This window comes from Ranitomeya variabilis, chromosome 5 (assembly GCF_051348905.1).
Source record: "Ranitomeya variabilis isolate aRanVar5 chromosome 5, aRanVar5.hap1, whole genome shotgun sequence".
In the NCBI taxonomy this organism is placed as follows: domain Eukaryota; kingdom Metazoa; phylum Chordata; class Amphibia; order Anura; family Dendrobatidae; genus Ranitomeya; species Ranitomeya variabilis.
Genome location: NC_135236.1, coordinates 655,638,536 through 655,662,710, shown reverse-complemented (window position 1 = coordinate 655,662,710; position 24,175 = coordinate 655,638,536). Strand labels below are relative to the sequence as shown.

The 24,175-nt window shown below is 45.1% G+C and overlaps 1 protein-coding gene across 1 annotated transcript in view; it reads right to left on the bottom strand.

Moving 5' to 3' along the window:
* Window positions 1–4,023: 4,023 nt before the first annotated feature.
* Window positions 4,024–24,175, bottom strand: part of ADRA1B (adrenoceptor alpha 1B) — a 30,040-nt gene continuing 9,888 nt past the window's right edge. Inside the window, exon 2 of the mRNA XM_077266440.1 lies at window positions 4,024–6,463. Coding sequence (XP_077122555.1) covers window positions 5,979–6,463 — 485 coding nt within the window. The 3' untranslated portion in view covers window positions 4,024–5,978. The remainder of the gene's footprint in view (window positions 6,464–24,175) is intronic.

Genomic DNA, 24,175 nt, shown 5'->3' with positions numbered 1-24,175 from the left:
TGACGGCAGTATTATGTTGGCACTATATGGCAGAAATGTAATATTTTTTTTATATTGCTTAAGGAAGTTAAAAAGGCAAGCAAAAATTGACACACAATCTACACAAAACGTATAACTTTATTGTTACATTTGTTATTTTTACAATTAAGTCATCTGATAATTTCACTGAAAATGATGTATAAATTAATGGGAAACTCTATTTTTTACACCATGTATTTTCTCATGCGAGAGAATTGGGTCGATTTTGCTGATCAGAGTTTGTGCAATCCAATTCTCTCTCGGAGGAGAAGATGGAGAAAGTGTCTTTCCGAGTGAAAAATCGGACATGCGCACGGCCCCAAAGAATAACATTGGTCCGAGTGCGATCTGACGTTTTGTTAGATCACACTCTGGCAACAAATATGCTTGTCTGCACTTGCTCTAACCAACATTATAGCCATTGAATTGCTGATTTCTGTAAATTCCAAACTCCAGCAGCTTGTCGTCTTCTTAGTTTTGATGTTTACATCTCCATTGGAGACTGCAAATCCAGCCAAAAAAATCGTACTGTTGGGCGCCGCTGGTATCCAGCACCTGCATGATACCTGCCGAGCAGTCCGAGTCCTCCCAGCCATAGAGCCACTGTGTTTCTTCTGCTCACATGACAAACAAGAACAGAATTAAAGAGGACTTGTCAAGTAATTCATGTTGCCTAAACCATGGGCAGTAGGGAACAGAACCTGGCTATAATCATGCAGAGTTTCAGAGAAAATATAATTTGACGATTCATCTGAGGACCATAGCCTGAGACGAGACTACTGTAGTCCGGCACAATCCCCACCTGTCATCTTATCCCTTCCATGTTGCAGGCGATTGACAGGTCTCACCCAAAGCAAGGAACCTGTCAATCACCTGGAGAGGTGCAAGACTGTTCTCATCCCTGCCTGTAGTCCTTTGCTGGACCTTCAAACTATATTTTCTCTTAAAAACTGGAGCATTACAGAGAAAAATATACCTAGCAGCCATCGTGCAGCCAGATTCATGATAACCGTGTTTTGTGCAACGTGAATAAGATAACAAGTTCCCTTTAAGAAACACAGATGGGAACCGAGCATTAGAGCGCAGTCCGATGGCCGCAGCAATGCCGCGGCCAGTCCAGACGTTGTGGTCCAATTTATACAGAAGTCTGACTGCATTGCGTTGCTAAACTGCCTAGGTGATTATTACAGCTCACAATTTCAGATCTTCACACCCCATATGTGGGGAAAACTACTGTTTGGGTGCATGGCAGGGCTCGGAAGGGAAAGAATTATAAAACGTTAGAGTTGGAAGGGAACTCAAGGGTCATCGTGTCCAACCCCCTGCTCAATGCAGGATTCACTATGCTATCTCAGACAGATGTCTGTCCAGCCTCTGCAGTCTTAGTCATTTTCTAATAAGGCTTCGTTTGCATACATTTTTATTTTGGGTATTATTAAATACACCAGAAAAAACAAACTAAATTTTAAAATGTATTAAATGCACACAATAAATATAATTCAAATACACACAAAACTAAACAACCAGAATATTGTGTATTCATGCCCCCTAATAAAAAACAAACAAACAGACTACCCATGTAACCATAAACTGCACCCAGTACGTTATATATCAGATTAATGTCAGGCGAGCCCGTCAATTTCAGCTGCACAGGACGACCATCTAACGTGCATTATGTGACAACGCTCCCCAATAGCAGGTGTTGAGGGAATGGGTAGTTTGATTTGAGCATGCTCGATCCTTCCATTCCCTAGGGATAAAAGTGGGGTTTGGAAGCCTCCCAGAGTGAGCGCCGCCTGGACTCAGCCCTCATGGAGGTACGTGCGCTCTGCCACTGTCTAATCCCACCACGTTCACACAGTATCAGTGTGAACGCGTTCTCCTCTCTGTCGCTGCCATTTGCTACACTGATAAGATAAGAGCACACACTGTATGCACGTCCGCTCTGACAACTCTGACATTGTCTGCAATTGGCCAGGCTTAGGCAGTGTCAGTGCGCACGGGCAGACATGCAGGCTGAGTTCAGGCTGCACTCACTCTGGGAAGCGAGCACTCTCAATCAGAAGCATGGGATGTCCCAAAAATGCTAATTAAGGGCGTTTAATGGTGCACTGAAGCCCACTCATTTACATTTAAATTAAAAGTAATTTTTTTCAACCACGGTGCCACTAAAATGTACAACATTATTATTATTTTATAGGGGCTAAGTCCCCTACATCACTGTACAGCTATATTAATATGTATTTTTGGGGGTGATAGACTCCCTTTAAGGCCACGTTCACACGTTCAGTATTTGGTCAGTATTTTACCTCAGTATTTGTAAGCCAAAACCAGTGACGTGTCTCTATTATACTTTTCTTCTGATTGTTCCACTCCTGGTTTTGGCTTACAAATACTGAGGTAAAATACTGACTAAATACTGAATGTGTGAACATGGCCTTATTATGGATGTGACACTTAGCTTTTCCATACGCTTGCATGGTACATCTGTTCACCAATGCAGCCATACCATATTGTACTTCGCCATGGAGTACTGTGCAACTACACAGATGAGGGATCTGAAAATGAAAAGGGACAGCCTTTATAGTATATGTAATTGCAGCCATATTGGTTGGCACTGACCGAAGAGAACTCATAAAGCCTCTTCTCGTTGTAAACTGAAGTCTTTGTAATTTGGAGCAAAATTCCATATCGTGATCAATCGTTCAAATGTTTAGGGTTGTAGACGTCTAAACATTGATGGCATGAGCCTAGAAAACAGGATTGGTGGCGCCATAGTAAACAGTAGGCCTCAAAAAATGTATGTTGCCTATAGCAACCAATCAGAGTACAGCTTTCATTTCTTCAAATGCTCTGTTCATATGAAAGCTGCGCTGTTATTGGCTGTTATGGACAACAAAGACACTTTTCATAAATCGTAAGGCAGGCAGGTCTGACAATCATGCCAGTGAAGGGGACATGGCTCTCGATGGAGCATGGTGACCCCTTTGTAGACAAAGCGTATTAATTGCACTGATTGCACATTAATAACAGATCCTAAGCCTATGCAGTACCTCTAAAGTGATGCCGTCCGGTTTTGTTACCAAGGAAACCATATGATGCTATTAATTATCCAGATTGGCTAAAAGGTGTATATCTGTCACTTGAGGACCCAGCTCATCTATATATTACACCGACCACCATTGTTCTCAATGGGAACCGGGTATTGCTGTATTTACCCTGTGGGGGGCGCTATAGAGAAATTAACCACTTGCTGCCAGGTTCGTCTACAGATTACAGCTGATGTTTGGGGCATGTCAATGGGTGACAACTCCTTTAATGTGGAATAGTGGCACCATTTGACAGTCATTTGTGTATGGTTGTCAGGAAGCCTTTTATACAGGGTTGTCAAGCCTGAAAGAATATTCACTAACGACAATACAAAACCTGGTCAAAAAGTGGATATAACAAAAGAAATCCAAAATTTGGAAACTTTAAAATAATTTTATTAATCGCTATATTAAAAACAAGGAGAAACTGACAAAAGATGACATCAAAAATACCATAGTACAGGGAGATAATAAGTTAATTTCATGATTAAGAGCCCAGATCAAGGAACATAATCATATATAATCCCTAAATAATCTTCATAAAGTGCAAGGAATAAATAAACAAAGTCTGAAATAAAGTGCATGAAAAGTATACAAAGGGGATTATAAATACCAATTAACAATGATCCGTGGCTCCTCAAAACTCCAACTCAAACGTAAGTTTCGCCAGCGTGGCTTTTTCAAGGACTCCTTGAATCCTTTTTGTATACTTTTCATGCACTTTATTTCAGACTTTGTATTTAGTCTATTTATTTCTTGCACTTTATGAAGATTATTTAGGGATTATATATGATTATGTTCCCTTGTCTGTGCTCTTAATCATGAAATTAACTTATTATCTCCCTGTACTATGGTATTTTTGATGTCATCTTTTGTCAGATTCTCCTTGTTTTTAATATAGCGATTAATAAAATTATTTTAAAGTTTCCAAATTTTGGATTCCTTTTGTTATATTCACTTTTTGAGTAGGTTTTGTATTGTCTTTAGTGAATATTCTTTATCTATTTTATTTTAGTGAGTTTGTCTCACTACGTTGTTGGCTTATTTTACGTGGATGTCTGAGATGGGAAAACCACTTAAAGGGTTTAACCTGGGCTTTTTATTTTTTTTTACTATGTGTATAAAACTAACACTCGGGCACTCAGGCTTGGACTGGCCCACAGGAAAATGGGAGAATCCTCCGGTGGGCTGCTGTGCAAGAGTGGGACACCACCCTCTAATATGAGCAGTACTTGGCTCAATATTCTGGAATCACTATGTACAGACAAAGGCGGCATCTTATTCATTTACCAATCTACCCAGATCATTGTTATATACTTTTGTGACTGAGGATAATGTCACATTTGCATGTATGTGAAAAATGGGGCCCCAGGAGTTGGTAACTGGTCGACCCTTGGCATCCCAGTCTGACACTGCTGGCGCCGATCTCTGCCATCAGAGAGCGGTCACAGACTGCTCTTGCCGTTGATTCAGCAGCTTCCACTGACTTCACACCGGCAGAGCAACAGCTTCTCTACTGTTCTGCTATGTTGATAGAACGTGACTGCCGATGTCATGATGATGACTGCCGGCTCCCTTCTGCCTAACTGCAAGAAGCCGGCTGTCAATCAGCATGACAAGAGCAGTCACATACAGCCGACAAAGCAGCCTGAAAGAGAAAGAGCTGCTCTGTTGAAGCTGAATCGCCCTCAGGAGCTGTCAATGACCACTCTGAGCCGGCGCCGAGTAGAACAGGCAGATAGTTAGTAACTATCTGCCTGTTATTTTTTAGGTCCATAGTAAAAAATAAATCCTAGATAAACCCTTTAATTAAATCTTAGTTGAAACACCACACACAACTTTCAGATAGGTGTATCACTCTTTTCGGTAAACATCCCACATTCCCTTTAAGGTAGCAGCATAGTTACTTTTTCTTATAACTAAAGATGAAAGAATCGAACAGATCAGCTTGTTGCGGCCGGAAGATTCCATGCCATCCAAGTATTAGAAACAAAAGTCCCCCCATTGCGAGACCCCAAATCATAAATACACGGAGGGGGTAAAAGGGGTTTAAAAATAAAAGATTATACTCACTTGTCTGCAGCTCACCATCCGATCTTCCATTCCCTCCCTCTGATCTTCGCTGGAGACCGAGTCAGTACCGGAAGGTCCAGAGGCGAGAGGGAGAGAGCGGAGGACCCGGCGGGGAGCCGCAGGTGCAGGACAGTAGAGCTGTAGGAATATGACAAATGAGTGTAATGTTTATCATTTTTTAACTCCTTCCCAGACCCTCCAAAGAATCAGCCAAAATAGTGGCCGGTTGGATATTGTGCTAATTAAATCCTGAACATTTTAGATTCGCTAGAGTCCAAAATTTGGTGGAAATTTGTGACGAATTTAATTAGTTATTAATCAATTGGCTCATGTCTACTTATAACTTCCATCACCATAACCAAATGCAGGTCATGCCGTGGAGCCTCAATGGCGACCGTTAAGCAAAGCAACAATATTTTGATATCCCATTGTGATTTTACTTGGATGTGAAGGATCCATCACTGATCAATCATATACATAGATCAATAGCTAAAGCAGACTCCCTGTATTCATTGCAGTATGCAGAGCTTCTCAGAAAAAAAAAAACAAGTGCATAAGACAATGCCAATCGCTGGCTGTAAGGTTACGCTGCACATGGAAAATTGTGATTTTTCGACAGTTCTCCTCTTGTACCTCTGTTACTCTAAAATGAATCATAGGTTTATCTTGTCTACCCCTATTAACCATTTTGCCGTGTTACAGCTCTCAACAATCAAATCTAGGACAATCAGCCCATAGATAAAGTTACAAGAACAATACTTGAAACTTATTTTCAATCTTTAGACCTTCAAGAGGATCTCAAGTAGTTTTTGAGCCTGTGCCGTGCACACCATAGTCCGACGGACTTGGGAAAGTGAAGGCATTGTTCGTTTTGTCCTGTTCCTTGTGTTCTCCTATCTGTTTTTGATCTGAATCCGCTGGTATGTAGGAAGGTTTCCAGTCATTGGCACTGCTCTCGTTGAGAGGTACTTTATTCATATAGCCTGGACTGTGAGCGACAGATAACACAGTCTTCTGACTGCCGTTCATAAAGTTCCTTTCATCCAGGGATTCTTTCCTTGAATGGGTGTAGGTGCTGCTAGTCCGATGACGTAGTTGGGTTTTCCGCATGACAGATTGTCTTCTATTTCCCCATTGACATTTTAGGATACGTATGAAGGCTCTCTTAAACTCTTTACTAGAACAGGGGTAAATGATGGGATTTAGGCAGCTGTTGAAGTATCCAAGCCAGAAGATCACCTTCCGTACGGTTAATGATGGCTCCAATTCTGAGGAGATTGATGCTGAAAATAAACAAAAACATATTTTTGGTTATTATATTATTATTATTATTATTCATTTTTATAGCGCCATTTATTCCATGGCGCTTTACATGTGAAAAAGGGGCCTACATAGACAAGTATAATCAACATGAGCAATACAATGCACACACAAGTACAGAAGGAGAGAGGAACCTGCCCGCGAGGGCTCATAGTCTACAGGGGATGGGTGAGGACATACCAGGAGAGGGTAGAGCTCGTCATGCTGCGGTTCAGCAGATTAAGGATCAATGCAGTTTGTAGGCTTGTCGGAAGAAGTGGGTCTTCAGGTTTCTTTTGAAAGTTTCCGTGGTAGGCGAAAGTTTGATGTGTTGTGGTAGAGAGTTCCAGAGTATGAGGGAAGCACGAAAGAAGTCTGGTATGTGGTTGTGGGAAGAAGAGATAAGAGGGGAGTAGAGAAGGAGATCTTGAGAGGATCGAAGGTTGCGTGTAGGTAGGTACCAGGAGATGAGGTCACAGATGTATGGAGGAGACAGGTTGTGGATGGCTTTGTATGTCATGGTTAGGGCTTTGAACTAGAGCCTCTGGGCAATAGGAAGCCAGTGAAGGGATTGACAGAGGGGAGAGGCCGGGGAATAACAGGGAGACAGGTGGGTTAGTTGGGCAGCAGAGTTTAGGATAGATTGGAGTGGTGCAAGATTGCTAGAGGGGAGGCCAGAGAGCAGAGGTTGCAGTAGTCAAGGCAGGAGATGATGAGAGCGTGCACAAGCGTTTTTGCAGTTTCTTGGTCAAGGAATGTACGGATCCGGGAAATGTTTTTGAGTTGGAGTCGGCAGGAGGAGGCAAGGGCTTAGATATGTGGCTTGAAAGAGAGGGCAGAGTCAAGGATTTCCCCGAGGCACCGAGCATGCGGGACTGAGGAAAGTGAGCAGCCATTGACATTGATGGATAGGGGACATTGGTGGAGGGGTAGAGTGAGATGGGGGAAAGATGATAAATTCTGTTTTGTCCATGTTCAGTTTTAGAAAGCGAGTAGAAAAGAAAGATGAAATAGCGGACAGACATTGTGGGATTTTGGTCAGTAAGGAGGTGATGTCAGGTCCAGAGATGTAGATCTGTGTGTCATCGGCGTAGAGATGATACTACAGACCGTGGGATTCTATGAGCTGTCCCAGGCCAAAGGTGTAGATGGAAAAGATCAGAGGTCCTAGAACTGAGCCTTGGGGGCTCCGACAGACAGGGGGCGAGGTGAGGAGGTTGTGTGGGAGAGGGAGACACTGAATGTCCGGTCTGTTAGATATGACGAGATCCAGGATAGGGCCAAATCTGTGATGCCAAGAGATTTATTATTTATTATATAATTTGTTTTTGAGAATGTAAGTAGTAACTCAGCTCAATGCTAAAGGATACTAAGAACTCTCCTTCCACCATAATGGGTATGTTCAGGAAACTACTCTAATAAGCCAGAGCAGAAAGCCACAAGGAGCATCTCTCTTTCTGGAGGACTCAACATGTCCAAGAAGAATTACATCTACAGTCCTTTTATGTTAATGGTAATGGCTCAGTGTTTTATTTCTCCTAAGGTGGCGCAATAGGGAAATAGAATAGTTAGTGCAAGTGCCCAACATAGAGCTGATCCCTGAGGGTCTCAGCAAAAGTACACCCTCTAATCATCTTATTGGTAATGAAGCCTTCTAAGAAAAGTAGATTATCAAGACTGTCCCTGTTAAGCATATGTTAATTGTTCTTGAGGTCCCCCCAAAAATTCAATTTTGCAAATTCACATGGGGACATTTATTCATTGATAGATAACTCCACCACCTATAGGGGCATACAGGACCCCCATATATGTGCTAGAATAGATGAAAACCATTCTGAAATCGAAACTTCTGCTCTGCCCAAACTGTCAGACAACTGTATAAATCATACCAAGATCGGACCGCATTGAACAGACTGGCCGGAAGGTCTCCTAGTCCTGACACAAGCTTGGCAGCTTCATATATTTCTATAAAGCTGTCACACTTGGGTCGGGAGACCCACCGGCCAGTCCGTGCATTGCGGTCCGATCTTTTTACTCCAATTTGTACGGTGGTATGACGGCGCCCTTAGGCTCAGCTTTATGGTAAAATTGTGATCTTAGTGTTATACTGTGGGAATAAAAAGTTGCAGACGAGTAATGATGATGAGTGATGATTGTGTAAGGAGGGTGAACGGTGTAACCCTTATTCAAAAATTGCATAAAAAAACCCCTGTCATACTCAAAAATACTCCAGGAGAGGACTGGAGTACATTTCCGCCAATTTCTGTGACTTTTTAAAAAATGTCAAATGGTGAGTCTGGCAAAAACATTTGGAAATCCTAAACTCCGTCCAAAATGGCAAATATAAGAAAACAGGCGAACACATAAAATAGAATTTAAAACAGGCGTAAACCACAAGAAGAATTAGGCACAAATGAAAAACAGTCGAAAAATATGAAAATCTAAACCAAAAACAGGTGCTAATGCAATAATAAATGTGCGACCCTAGTCCTTAGAAGGTCTTAAAATTAGGTAACTAAAACCTCAAATGAAGAACAACACGACAAATTACACGGCGACATGATATAGTCAACATAAACTAGGCCGAAATGCAGAATGAGAGTGAAGAATTAAGTACACCCCATGAATCAATAGCCTGTAGAACCAACTTTGGCAACCATAACCTGAAGTAATCACTTTCTGTGTGATTATTGGTCTTTCACATCGTTTTGTAGGAATTTTGGCCGACTCGTCTTTACAACACTGATTAAGTTCATTGGGTTCGTTTCTGTGCAGCTCTCAAGGTTCTGCCTCAGCATTTCAATTAGTTTGACTCCTTTGTCTGGGCCATTGCGAATTCTTGATACTTCTCTTCTTCAGCCATTCTGATGTAGATTTGCTGCCATGCTTGGGGTCACTGTCTTTCTGCATGACCCACTTTCAGCCAGGCTTTGACGTTTGAATATGTGGCCTCAGACTTGACAGTAGAATACTTTGATATATGGTAACTCTTTAGCATACTAGCGAAGACCTTTAGATCAATGTTCCTCAACTCCAGGCCTTAAGACTCACCAACAGATGTACTCAAGATTTATAAGCATTGCACCTGTGATGGAATTATCACCTGTGTAATACTAAGGAAATCCTGAAAACAAGATCTGTTGGTAGGTCCTACTCCTAAGGACTGAAGATGAGGAACATTGCTTTAGAGTCTGAGCTGTAGCTCTTGAGAGTTTTTGCAAGTTCTTTGAGCAACGCATAGTCTGACCCTGGAGTGAATTTTCTGGGAAGTTGATTCTTGGGAAGATTGTCAACTGTTTTGAATAATCTTTTTCGCTGTAGAATAATAGTTTGGAAATGGTTTTATAACCCTTCCCAGATTGATGGGGATCAACAAATACTTCTCTAAGATCATTGCTGATTTCTTTTTTCCTTGGCATTGGGTTAGCACATACCTGAATACTCCCGACCAGCAAACTGACCAAACTTCTGCTTTTATAGAGGTGGGCACACTTGTTCAAGAACGATTAATCAAGAGCATTTGATTTGCAATACTTGGCTATTATTAGTCTCTATGGAAACTGTAAGGGAGTACGGTACATAATTTCTGACAGTCTGCTTCTGTATTTTGGCCTAGCTTTTGGTAAATAAATTATGACATGGTGTAATTTGCCATATATTTTTGTTCATCTTCTTACTGTGCAATATTCTACTCGGTGCACAGTGACAGTGCGCTCCTTAGTGGGCTCTTATGAGAAGTAACAAACCGGCAAGAGAGTGCACTGTCAGTGTGCATTGTAAGGAGGTAAAAACAGAGACCAAATCCACTTCTCCAAAACTCTTGTCACTTCTCTTAAGAGTCAGCGAGGGAGTGCACTGTCACTCTGCACTGAGAAAAATATTGCACAGTAAGAAGGGAGCTTGTACTGAGCATATGTCGGTATTGACAATCGATACATGCTCATTAGAGCTGAGACCAGTCCAGCCCCAGAAATGGAGGTCACTGATTTCAGGGTGGGGACAGATGCTGCCTCTGCTGCCTAATGATGTCCCATTTGATTATCCCAGCATACACTGGGGAGTCTCAAACTTGAAAAGGAGACTTTAAAAGTAAAAAATAACCCTGAAAAAGACAAAACAAGCTCAAACTATGTTTAGGAAAAACAAACAAAACAAACCACATTTTACAGAAATGAAGAAAAGGTACAGTGAAATAAATATATAGACATAGATGTCATCGATTTAAAGGGGGTAAATACATAAACACGCCCCATCCTGCCTAAGCTCCGCCCAGGTTTTGAAAAAAGTTGCGCAAAAATGTTATGGCATTTCATGCTGTTTTATTCCAGAATTCAGGTGAAAACTGCTTTGTGAATTGGGCTTTATTCTCTTTTTACTAAAGTATCGAACATGATCAAGTTTTTACAAGCTGGTGTTGCGCTTTATAGCTCGTACCTCTAGGTGGCAGTGTTGCAATTCTATTGCTATTTTCTAATGACGTGTTGTAAATCCATCTATCTGCGTAATTAAGGCACTGGATTGCGGGTTTACAGAAAAAAAACAGGATGATTTATTACTGCCAGTCTCGCAGTGATTCACGTAAGACGATTTGTCTATGTTCAGAGAAAATGAGATAATGACATTTTTCGCTTTGTTTATCATTTGCCATATTTGGATTTATCATTTTAATCGTTGAAAATAGACTATGATAACTAGTTCATTAAAAAACACAGTCTGGAGTCCCCAGGATAGCTATGAAGTCCCTGTCCGTGCTTAACAAAGTCAACTAACTGTAACATATTTGTTCTAATAGGAGCAATTCATCTAAAAATAAAGAAAAATGAAGTAAAAATCTACCGTATTGTGCATGCAGCTCCTATGCAGACCTACATGTTTCCATAGTTGCAATCAAACTTTATATGGTCTTGCCCAGCAGTCATACTCCCTTACATCTGTCTTCTTCTTTATGGTAAATTTATAGTGTTATCAAGATGCAGGAAACAGATGAAAAGAGGGCAGGATCTGACTACACAAGATGTGATTGTAGTCTGTTACTGAAGCGCCCCCACTGCCGCAGGGCCGAGGGGTACCCGGTACCGGGCCTCTCAGTCTCTGCTCTGGGGTTGTCACGGTGGCTAGGCCCGATCCGTGACCCTGCCGAGGGGCGCACAGTCAGTGGTAGATATGATGGATGATGGTAGTGACTGTAGCGGTGCAGTTGTGGGGTGCAGGTCGCGGTAAATAACGAGGACACCAGGTTGCAGTCTCTTTACCTCTTTACTGAAGATCTCTGGGTCCTCAGTCCGGAATAGGGTTCACCAGGCTGCGCAAGTCCGGCCGGTCCAATGGCACCTCCAGAGTTCTCTTCACAGGTGGAAATCTGTGCCTTCCTGCTTGCGCTATGTGTTGTGGTCCTTCCCTGCTGTGCTTACGGAAAGTCCCCACAAGTGTTGTGTCTGTTTCTTAAGTTCCCTCACAACTCGATTAGATGATGTTCTGCTAATCCTCCGTCCCTCCCTGATGTTCTGGTTGGGACGGCACCCGTTTGACGGGTAGGCTCGGAGCTCTTCCGGGACCCTAGAGTCGCCCCTCTCCACAAGTTGCCCCCCAAGACTGCATAGGTGATTTAAGTTAGACAGCCCGCCTTAGACTGACTGTCCTGCCGCTGTTTAGAGTATTGCTTGAAGCTGGATATGATAATACTCCCTCGGCGTTCCGGCCACCGGTTATGCGCCTCAGTAGGATGTTGCCTCGGTCTTACAGCACGACTCCTACTGGTATTCTCCTGTTGCTATGATCTCGTTTCTCACTCAGCACAATCTATCTCGCTTCTGGTCCCTCCTTGGGCACCGCCGCTATGCTGAGCAGGCACGGTCCCGTTACGTTCGTTCAAGTTGCCAAGCCTCTGTCAGGATCCCACCCCTGACAGAGACCCTACTGTATCTTCCCCTGCAACACCCTCTGCCACAAGGTGTTGCCTGGTTCCAACCCAGTCAGCTTCTGATCTAACTTCCTGCCTGACCCCCAGTTTACCCACTATGGTGGGGAGTGGCCTAGTGAATAGAACCCTTAGCTCCCCCCGGAGGCCCGGCTGTGAAATGTATTGGTGTCTGTGATACCTGGTTAGACGAACTCCTTCAGTGCCATCAGACGTACCATAGCTCCCCATAGTGGCGGAGCCACAGTACTGCAACGACCAGGACTCTGGGGCGCTGCACTCCCCCCTGGTTAAACACAGTACTCCGGGACTGGGAAGAAAACAACAATACAAGTTAGCAAAAAGACATAGTTTTGTTGAGTGCAATAACAATAAGTATACTTGAACAGGCTTCCCTTTATGGGAGGTAAGGACACTTGAACGTTACAAACATGGTTAAATATTATAGCAACATGCTATAAATAGCTCCTGTTACCCAACCGGGTATTCTACTAAGTGCAAAATTTGTTGAACAATAGTTTAACATTGCCCTTAAGGATGTACATTCTAAATCCTTTAAAGACCTTCTTATAATCACATTATAAGGCAATTTAACTTTCACATTCTCCTTCTTTAAATCTGCAGGACCGCCTGTCCTAACGGCACCAGACCTACTGCCTCTCCTTTCTCACAGGACCGCTCCTTTCAGCCCGAGCCTTCTGTCTTTTCCACTACTATACACAGTATAGAGCATAACATTCTTTCAGTTTAGGACTACTGAGCCTTCTTCAGATGGCTCCTAGGAGGACTCACTACCTAACCCCTACGGGTTCACTTTCTGTCCTCGGTAACACATTATTAACTCTTTCTTTCAACAAACTAGCTTTCCACGGAGGACTCAGGGTTTACCTTCTATCCCCATTTTCTATCAACATTATCAACATTCCTCCTACAGTTAACCAGTTCAATACACATAACTTTTACATGTAAACAGTGTCATTTTCTTTCAAAGCATCATCATCACTTTACTGTTTTAAGGCAGTATTACTCATAGGTACGTAGATGAACATCCCCTTTAAGAGGGGATCAAGTCTCTATGAGGTAGCGTGTCTTCTCAAGCTACCAGTCCATACTCAACAAAGGTTCCAGTGTGGTATCTTCACAAAGAGTCCTTCTTTAAGTAAAACCAGTAGGGAGCATCTTTAATAAGGTGCAAACTATTTACAGAAAGTTTGTATCATGCACTGTTCATGATTGCGGCAGTTCTAGAAACTTGTGCAAAAACTTAGAAAAAACAAACAAAAACAATAGGGATCCCGGGTCAACGAAGGGATCCCTTTAAGAGTTTACCCTAAACGGGTTTAGCAGCAAAACAGGAAACAGTAACTATATACATATTTAAAGCGGGCATGCTTACCCGTTCTTCGGGGAGGAAGGTGGCTTCCTCCCGGGCCTCACCAGACCAACGGGTCGTCCTGCTGGTTCAAGGATCGGGTCCCGCCCCAACAACGACAGGATCCCTCGCCGGGATGTTCTTTTCACCGAGGATCCGGCACGCCCCCAGGGTACATGGTGGGTCCGGGTCCCCCGCTGCTCCGCAGGGTCAGGTTCCGTTGTTTTCTCAGCGGGAGGTTCATCTTCGGGGTTTGCAGCGGCGGCCTGGAGCGCGACACACCGCTGGACGCCCCGCGCCATCCAGCCAGCTTCACCTGCTGCTCTCCTCCACCTGGTATAAGTTACGGCATCACCTGGCTCCAGGTCGCGAGCGAACCTTCCACCGCAACGTTCCACCTCCTCTCGGTCCACGTGAACTTGTAGCGGCTCCCCGATCTCCTGTATAACCCCTCTTCCATACCGGGGGTTAAAGGAGACCACTACACCCTAGTGGGACGATGGGGTCTCCACAACGCTGGTCAGATCAACCTGAACTGCAGGCTGGGGCCGGCTCCGCCACGCCGTCATCAGGTGCCGCAGGTGTTCGGCCTCCGGCAAGATCCTCATGCCCTCTGCCTGCAGCGTACCTCCAGCCGCGGCCTGGTTGGGAGGAGTCGGGGACACTGGAGACAGACGGATCTCCGTGGGCTGACCCAGCCGAGTTAGCACGCGGGCATCAGCCTCCAAGCGGCGTGCTATTCGTCGGGCCTCGGCTGCCGCGACACACTCCTCGGACAGTGGCAAGGGAGGTCGGCCCATCGGTGGCCCCGTGAGGGTCAATCCCCGCAACGTTGGCGCGTCTGGGGCTATGTCAAGTGGCGCAGCCTCAGGCTGGATCGGGTCAGTCCCACGCAGCGTCCTCGGTGTCGCCATCTTTTCTCCTTCTCCAATGTCCTCTTCCCGCGGTCTCTTTCGTGGGTGGCCCCGTCTCCATGGTCTCCACCCTCCAAACAGGATCAGGAGGCGGACCTCGGCTGTTGACGGACACGTCCTCAGGACACAGAAATATTTAGACTGGGCGGCCATTGTTGTTCGCGCTCTCCAGCTTACCTACGCCCACTCCACGCCCCTCCTCTCTTCCTGCGCTCTCCTCAGCGCTGTAATGGCGGCGGATTTTGGCGGCAAATGGCGCAGCACAGTCCTTGCAATAAAGTACAGTCCAAACACAACAAATCACAGTTCCAAGGCACACATGACCTGATTCTTCAGGCTTAAGTAGATCCTGTTCGTGACGCCAAGTTTGAAGCGCCCCCACTGCCGCAGGGCCGAGGAGTACCCGGTACCGGGCCTCTGAGTCTCTGCTCTGGGGTTGTCACGGTGGCTAGGCCCGATCCGTGACCCTGCCGAGGGGCGCACAGTCAGTGGTAGATATGATGGATGATGGTAGTGACTGTAGCGGTGCAGTTGTGGGGTGCAGGTCGCGGTAAATAACGAGGACACCAGGTTGCAGTCTCTTTACCTCTTTACTGAAGATCTCTGGGTCCTCAGTCCGGAATAGGGTTCACCAGGCTGCGCAAGTCCGGCCGGTCCAATGGCACCTCCAGAGTTCTCTTCACAGGTGGGAATCTGTGCCTTCCTGCTTGCGCTATGTGTTGTGGTCCTTCCCTGCTGTGCTTACGGAAAGTCCCCACAACTGTTGTGTCTGTTTCTTAAGTTCCCTCACAACTCGATTAGATGATGTTCTGCTAATCCTCCGTCCCTCCCTGATGTTCTGGTTGGGACGGCACCCGTTTGACGGGTAGGCTCGGAGCTCTTCCAGGACCCTAGAGTCGCCCCTCTCCACAAGTTGCCCCCCAAGACTGCATAGGTGATTTAAGTTAGACAGCCCGCCTTAGACTGACTGTCCTGCCGCTGTTTAGAGTATTGCTTGAAGCTGGATATGATAATACTCCCTCGGCGTTCCGGCCACCGGTTATGCGCCTCAGTAGGATGTTGCCTCGGTCTTACAGCACGACTCCTACTGGTATTCTCCTGTTGCTATGATCTCGTTTCTCACTCAGCACAATCTATCTCGCTTCTGGTCCCTCCTTGGGCACCGCCACTATGCTGAGCAGGCACGGCCCCGTTACGTTCGTTCAAGTTGCCAAGCCTCTGTCAGGATCCCACCCCTGACAGAGACCCTACTGTATCTTCCCCTGCAACACCCTCTGCCACAAGGTGTTGCCTGGTTCCAACCCAGTCAGCTTCTGATCTAACTTCCTGCCTGACCCCCAGTTTACCCACTATGGTGGGGAGTGGCCTAGTGAATAGAACCCTTAGCTCCCCCCGGAGGCCCGGCTGTGAAATGTATTGGTGTCTGTGATACCTGGTTAGACGAACTCCTTCAGTGCCATCAGACGTACCATAGCTCCCCATAGCGGCGGAGCCACAGTACTGCAACGACCAGGACTCTGGGGCGCTGCATTACCATGGAGATGTAGGGATGTGGATCGTTTTACCTTGTTCCTGTGGTTAGAGAAGTGCAGTGTCAAGGTCAAGTTCAGGTGCAGTGGGCTGCTAGGGGCAGCATGGGCCATATCAATATCCCTGATGGACATTCCTGTAACATCTAGGGCCTAGGGCCCTGGCTAGGTACCAAGGAGTGGGCCTGATCTTCTAACATCTCAAGGTCAGTGGAAGAGGATTTACATGGTGGGCAGGTGGCCAGTCCTGGGTGCACTGCTGAAGTGGACAAGAAATCCCTGAGGCTGATGGACTCAGCAGATTTAGGGGTGGGCCAGGACGAACGGTTGGCAATGTTGAAGACATGCTGTACTAAGGAAGGAAGGAACATGAAGTGCTATGCTCTATCCCACATGTTACCACCTGATGAACTTGAGGTGACCAGTAAATGTTTGCCTGTTGTGAAGAACTTGGTGTCCCCTGAATTGTGTGCAGCGGCTCCTGAGGACAGAAGCCTGGAGGCAGCGGAGGCCTGCGGCCTACAAGTAAGTGTGAAGCCCTCCACACCCTACAGCACACTGGGACTAGGACACCATTTGTCTGTAAAGTGCCAGAGTGAAACCGGACAGATGTCTACCGCTCTGCAGCACTTTACGGAGACACATTCATGAAAATTGTAACCACGTGTGTCACCCAAAGATGGTGAATATAGTAGAGTCATTTACCAGCTCTGACTACAGAACAGTGTTAAAGGGGTCTTGGAGTCTGCTAGGACCCCCACCAAATCCCAAGAATTGGGTCTCTGAAGAGCCCTCTATGGATCGAGAAGAAGCTGATTGTACATACTCCTGCTCCATTCCCTCCTAATGGAACCAGTGGAGATAGTCGAGCGCTGCGCTCGGCTGGTCTTCAGCACTCCCATAAGAAATAATGGATGATCGAACTCCACTCCATTCACACAGGGGTCTTCAGAGTTCAGAGCCCCAGTTCGCAGGATCTTTGGGGGTCCCAGCTGATGCACCCAGAGCGATCTGGAAGTTATCCCCTATCCCATGGATTTCAGAATTGAGAATACCTCTTAAGGATTAATGTATACCTCCAGTTGTAGAAGACTTCTGACACATCATTAGTACTCCGAGACACCCACAGATCTTAAAAAACTAAGCTCCTCACTCTAATAATGCCAGTCTGAGTCTAATGTCCAGCCTTCCCAAATAAAGTATGGCAGAAGTCAACCATTTTCATAATTCTACACTCTTGTAGTTGTGTTCTGACAATTGGTGGACGAACTGTGCCCAGACCTCCTATTCTTTAGCAATCAAGGGAAATCTGTCCGCAGGTTTTTGCTATATAATATGAGGAAAGCATAAGATAGGGGCTGAGACACAGATTTCAGAGATGTGCCACTTACTAAGGCTGTGTTTCCATACAATCAATGTTTTATCACCAGGAGATTATCACTGCCCTGACTGGCTCCCTTCTACCAAGTTGTCAGACCACGCCCCCTCCTCTGATAAGCAGCTCACTGTCAATATGTAATGTACACAGAAAGCTGCGGTGTGGGCGGGGCTAGCTTTCTCAGCTCTGCCGCATGCTACATCTAAAATCTTTGATTGTGTTACAACTGCTGCACCTAGTAAACTAAGTGACACATCGCTGGAATCAGGGTCTCTTTTCCTACATTATGCTGCTCTCAGATGAGCTAGTAAAAATCTGCTGACAAATTCCCTTTAAACCTGGTCATACACATGATTTAGCTTTATTCTGAAAACACATCGGCTGGCGGATCTTGGAACCTAATTTTTGCACATGGATACCATTACGCAGATACCCGGATTATATGTTTTTTTGTTTTTTTTTAATTTTCCAAAAACTCAAAACTTTATTTTAAAAAGTTTACTTTGTGTCACCATTTTCTGGGACTTGTAACTTTTATTTTTCCGTTTATTTTGCTGTATAAGGGCTTGGATGTTTAAGGTGAGCTGTAGTTTTTATTGGTACAATCATGGGGTACATACAATGTTTTTATTGCTTTTATTGCATTTTTGGGGGTAGGTACGGTGACCGAAAACCTCAATACTGGTGTTTTGATTTTTTTCAGTAAGGGTTAAATAATTTTATATTTTGATAGTTCAGACTTTATGACATTACTTTTTGGGGGGAAAGATGAGTTGATTACTTTCAACAATTTTTTTTTTTTTTTTTAGTAGATGGTGATCAATCTCTTCATGTAGGTCTTACCCAGGCTGGGCTTCGTAGGAGTACCAAGATGGCAGCAATGAAGACCAATTGGCCACATGCTAAAGTACCTCATATGTGGCGTACACATATGTCACATGTTGTGAAGAATTTAAAGGGAATCTATCACCAAGTTTTTCCTAATCTGAGAGCAGCAAAATGTAGAGACAGAGACCCTGATTCCAGTGATGTGTCACTTACTGAGCTGCTTGCTGTTGTTTTGATAAAACAACTTTTATCAGCATGCGATTATCACTAGCGAACTCATTAACCCGGTGTAATGTTATCCTCCATACTTATTAACTCTGTTTAACCCTGCCCCCACAGCATTCTGGCAGATTTCTGCGTATACTCTACATAGGCAGAAAGCTGCCAATCATTGTTGTGGGCTGGGATATACACAGCTCAGCAGTCAGAGAACTGGTAGATCTGCAGCAGAGAAAACTGTAATTTTATAAAAACTGCAGCAAGCAGCCCAGTAAGTGACACATCGCTGGAATCAGGGTCTCTGCCCCTACATATGGTAGCAAAAACCTTGCGACAGATTAAAGGTGTTGTCCTGCAAATAAAAATTATTTTGTGGATGGTTCAGAAGTAGAGTTCAGCAGGGATAGGTAATCATCAAAGACAGAGCTGAGGACTAGTGATGGTGAATATTACTATTCTTTATTTTTTTATAGGGGTCTGAGCCTTTTAAAAACAATTTTTTTATCTGCTGAATAATCCCTTTAAGCAAATAAAATGCAATTCCTAACCTGCAGTCTATGGGGACTTTCCATTGTCTTATTCTAGCTCTGCGCAATCATCATCAGTTCGTGCGAGTACAGTGATCGCACTGCACTGACAGAATACAGAGTGCTGTAAACAGCAGCCTGCATTCTGCTGACCAGTTATGTAAGAGTTAACGCTTATTTTCTTTGGCACTGCAAGTAATGGTAGACTAAGATCTCAAACATTTGCATCTAATTTTGCCCAAGATATGAATCACAAGGAAAGTTAAATGTCACCTCCTGGCTCATTATAATGCCTTGGTTTGGATTTACCTCTGTAGATCTTAATTGGGGCTTATATATCTACAGGTCTGGTCATGTGTGCCAGCAGTAACGCTCCCGGGTCCTTGTAATCTAACAAAAGGTGGCAAAAAATATTATTACTGTACAGAAAACCCAACCGTAGCACATTGTCTGGCTACAATCTACAAAACCACATCATCCTTATCTGTTCTGGTTCCAATCACTGGCCTCAGCGGGAACATTCCTAAGATCGATGGGGGGGTCTCAGTAACCGGACCCCAGCAGTCATACATTCTGTGCATAGTGATAAATGTTACCCCTCTAACTTATTTTTAATATTTCATTTTATGACATTCCTATAACATCTTTCCTTTTAAAGGGAATCAGATTTTCACTATGTAATCTTGAGAGGAACATGATGTAGGGGCAGAGACCCTGATTCCAGCGATGTGTCACTTACTGGGCAGTTTTGATAGAATCACAGTTTTATCTGTTGTAGATGTAGCAGTGGTGAGAATATAACCACGCCCACACCACTGATTGGCAGCTTCCTGTGCACTGTCAGCAAGCTGCCAATCAGTGGTGGGGGGCAGGGTTACACAGATTAGCCTGACTGCTGTGCATGTGAGACCTAGTCTTTCAGTGATAATCTCCTGCTGATAAAACACTGATTGTATGGAAAATACAGCAGACAGCCCTGTAAGTGACATATCACTGGAATCAGGCTCTCTTGCCCTATATTATGCTGCTCTCAGATTAAATAGGAAAAGACTGCTGACAGATTCCCATTAACACACCAGCTTACAACATTTATGTTATCAGCAGGACTAGCAGAAACTAACCAGATCTAGTGGGCAATTTTTCGAAAAGTGTAGGAAACACTTTGAAAAGTTGGGCAGTTGCACAAAAAAAATTACTGACTTTTAGTCTTTTCATACAAGTTTGAATCAGCCCTACCAAAGTGGGATAAGCTGGGGAGGAGCTGAAGCGGGATGGGGCACGTCCTACGCCCACCCATCAAATTCAGCAAAAGTGCCAGCCTGTTTACACCAGGGATACTACTCCAGTCCCTGACTGGAGTAACATTTCTGGCGAGGCACACGAAGGCGCAAACTACCGATATGATGCACTGAATTGATTAAGTGGCGTGAACACTGGCGGATACAGACAGAAGAGGGTCCTGCACCAATGATATGTCGACCCCTGGGTGTGCATCTCTTAATAAATTCACACTGCACTGGATGAATTCACCGTCGGTGCAGTGGACGAATTATTTTACTAATTGATTTTTTGTTTGATATGTTCCTCACGGAGTAAAATGTCAGAGCTGCTTGGGAGCCGATTAATAAGAATTCAGTGAAGATGATGAATGGATGGATGCAAAACATGATTAGTTACAGCGGTATTCTCATCTATATATTTATGGAATATGAATGTCTTCTAAGCATGGATACCCCGTCCCACCAGGGAGGAGCGCAGGGATTCTGATTTTGACATAGGTGCAGGTCCCACAGGACATAACGTACTGACCTACTGTCACGCTGTGACGGTTTTTGGTAAGGAACCTCAAACTGTCCCTGGAACTAGGACCCTCACTATCCTTGTCTGAGGGGGTACTCTTGAAGGTGGAGAGGCCTGAGTCTCCGACCTCACTATTATTCTCCTGTTAAACCTTGATCTGTCCCCTTCCCCTATCCATGAGGCCTAGGTCAGAAATGTAAGGTAAACAAGACACAGACAAAACAGGGATAACAGAAAGCAACAAACATATAAACACTCACCAAAGGTAAAGAGGTATATAGGGAAAGAAAGGATTGTACCAACCAAATGGGAATAGGACAATGAGGAAAGCATACACACAAAAACAACACGCAACAATCTCCAGTAGCAATAACAATCTCCAATTCAGCCCCGCATCTCCAAGGAACTAGGAAGCAGACAGAGAAGGTCTGGCCAGGTTTTATAGGGAGAGGGTATGACCAGATCAGAAGTAGCTGAAAATGGAGCTGCAAGTTTCTGACCATCATACAAAGAGTCGCTAACTTCTTCAGCACCAAACAAAACCAAATCCATTTACTAAGGGACACAAACACACAGGCTAAATGGAAGATCTGTGATTCGTAATACGTAGTGAATTGTGATCTTCTAACCCCAGATCTCCCAGGAGGATGTGACACACTCGTGACACCTACCTGTTGATGTGCCATCTGTTATGACCCCAATGGCGAGGGTCTCAGAGAAACAAGTAAGTCTGCGACGTACAAAAATCCAGCTCATAGGGCAGTGGTAACTGGGTTGACCATATATCTACTCCTAACGCCAACACTAGCAGTAGCCGGGGAACATGCCTACGTTGGTCGCTAGATGTCTCGCGCCAGCCGGAGGACTAACTACCCCTAGAAGAGGAAAACAAAGACCTCTCTTGCCTCCAGAGAATAGACCCCAAAAGTAGGATAGTAGCCCCCCACAAATAATAACGGTGAGGTAAGAGGAAATGACAAACACAGAAATGAACTAGATTTTAGCAAAGAGAGGCCCACTTACTAATAGCAGAATGTAGTAAGATAACTTATATGGTCAACAAAAACCCTATCAAAATCCACGCTGGAGATTCAAGAACCCCCGAACCGTCTAACGGCCCGGGGGGAGAACACCAGCCACCCTAGAGCTTCCAGCAAGGTCAGGAAACAGATTATATACAAGCTGGACAAAAATGCAAACCAAAACAAATAGCAAAAAGCAAGAAAGCAGACTTAGCTTAATAAAGCAGGAACCAGGATCAGTAGACAAGAGCACTACAGATTAGCTCTGATATCAACGTTGCCAGGCATTGAACTGAAGGTCCAGGGAGCTTATATAGCAACACCCCTGACCTAACGACCCAGGTGAGCATACAAGGGATGAATGACATACCCAGAGTCAAATCACTAGTAGCCACTAGAGGGAGCCAAAAGGTAAATTCACAACAGTACCCCCCCCCCTTAGTGAGGGGTCACCGAACCCTCACCAAGACCACCAGGGCAATCAGGATGAGCGGCGTGAAAGGCACGAACTAAATCGGCCGCATGCATATCAGAGGCGACCACCCAGGAATTATCCTCCTGACCATAGCCCTTCCACTTGACCAGGTACTGAAGCCTCCGCCTGGAGAGACAAGAATCTAAGATCTTCTCCACCACGTACTCCAACTCACCCTCAACCAACACCGGAGCAGGAGGCTCAGCAGAAGGAACCACAGGCACAACGTACCGCCGCAACAAGGACCTATGAAATACGTTGTGGATGGCAAACGACACCGGAAGATCCAGGCGAAAGGATACAGGATTAATGATTTCCAATATCTTGTAAGGACCAATGAAGCGAGGCTTAAATTTGGGAGAGGAGACCTTCATAGGAACAAATCGAGACGACAGCCATACCAAATCCCCAACACGAAGTCGGGGACCCACACCGCGGCGGCGGTTGGCAAAACGCTGAGCCTTCTCCTGTGACAACTTCAAGTTGTCCACCACATGACCCCAGATCCGCTGCAACCTATCCACCACGGAATCCACCCCAGGACAGTCAGAAGGCTCCACATGTCCCGAGGAAAAACGAGGATGGAAACCAGAGTTGCAGAAAAATGGCGAAACCAAGGTGGCGGAACTAGCCCGATTATTAAGGGCAAATTCAGCCAACGGCAAGAAGGTCACCCAATCATCCTGATCAGAAGAGACAAAACACCTCAAATAAGCCTCCAGAGTCTGATTAGTTCGCTCCGTTTGTCCGTTAGTCTGGGGATGGAAAGCGGATGAAAACGACAACTCAATGCCCATCCTACCACAAAAGGATCGCCAGAACCTGGAAACAAACTGGGATCCTCTGTCCGACACAATATTCTCAGGAATGCCGTGCAAACGAACCACGTTCTGGAAGAACACAGGAACCAGATCAGAAGAGGAGGGCAGCTTAGGCAAAGGAACCAAATGGACCATCTTGGAGAAACGATCACATATCACCCAGATGACAGACATGCCCTGAGACACCGGAAGATCAGAAATGAAATCCATAGAGATGTGTGTCCAAGGTCTCTTCGGGACAGGCAAGGGCAAGAGCAACCCGCTGGCACGAGAGCAGCAAGGCTTAGCTCGAGCACAAGTACCACAGGACTGCACAAATGACCGCACATCCCTTGACAAGGAAGGCCACCAAAAGGACCTGGCCACCAGATCTCTGGTGCCAAAAATTCCCGGGTGCCCTGCCAACACCGAGGAATGAACCTCGGAAATGACTCTGCTGGTCCATCTAGCAGGCACAAACAATCTGTCAGGTGGACAAGAGTCAGGCCTACCAGCCTGAAATCTCTGCAACACACGTCGCAGATCTGGAGAAATAGCAGACACGATAACTCCTTCCTTAAGAATACCCACAGGTTCAGCGACTCCAGGAGCATCAGGCACAAAGCTCCTAGACAGAGCATCGGCCTTCACATTCTTAGAACCTGGTAAATACGAGACCACAAAGTCAAAACGGGAGAAAAACAATGACCAGCGGGCCTGTCTAGGATTCAGGCGTTTAGCAGACTCGAGATACATCAGATTTTTGTGATCAGTCAAGACCACCACACGATGCTTAGCACCCTCGAGCCAATGACGCCACTCCTCAAATGCCCACTTCATGATTTCGCTCTGCCGGCGAAAACTTCCTAGAGAAAAAGGCACAAGGTCTCATAGTAGAGCAACCAGGGCCTCTCT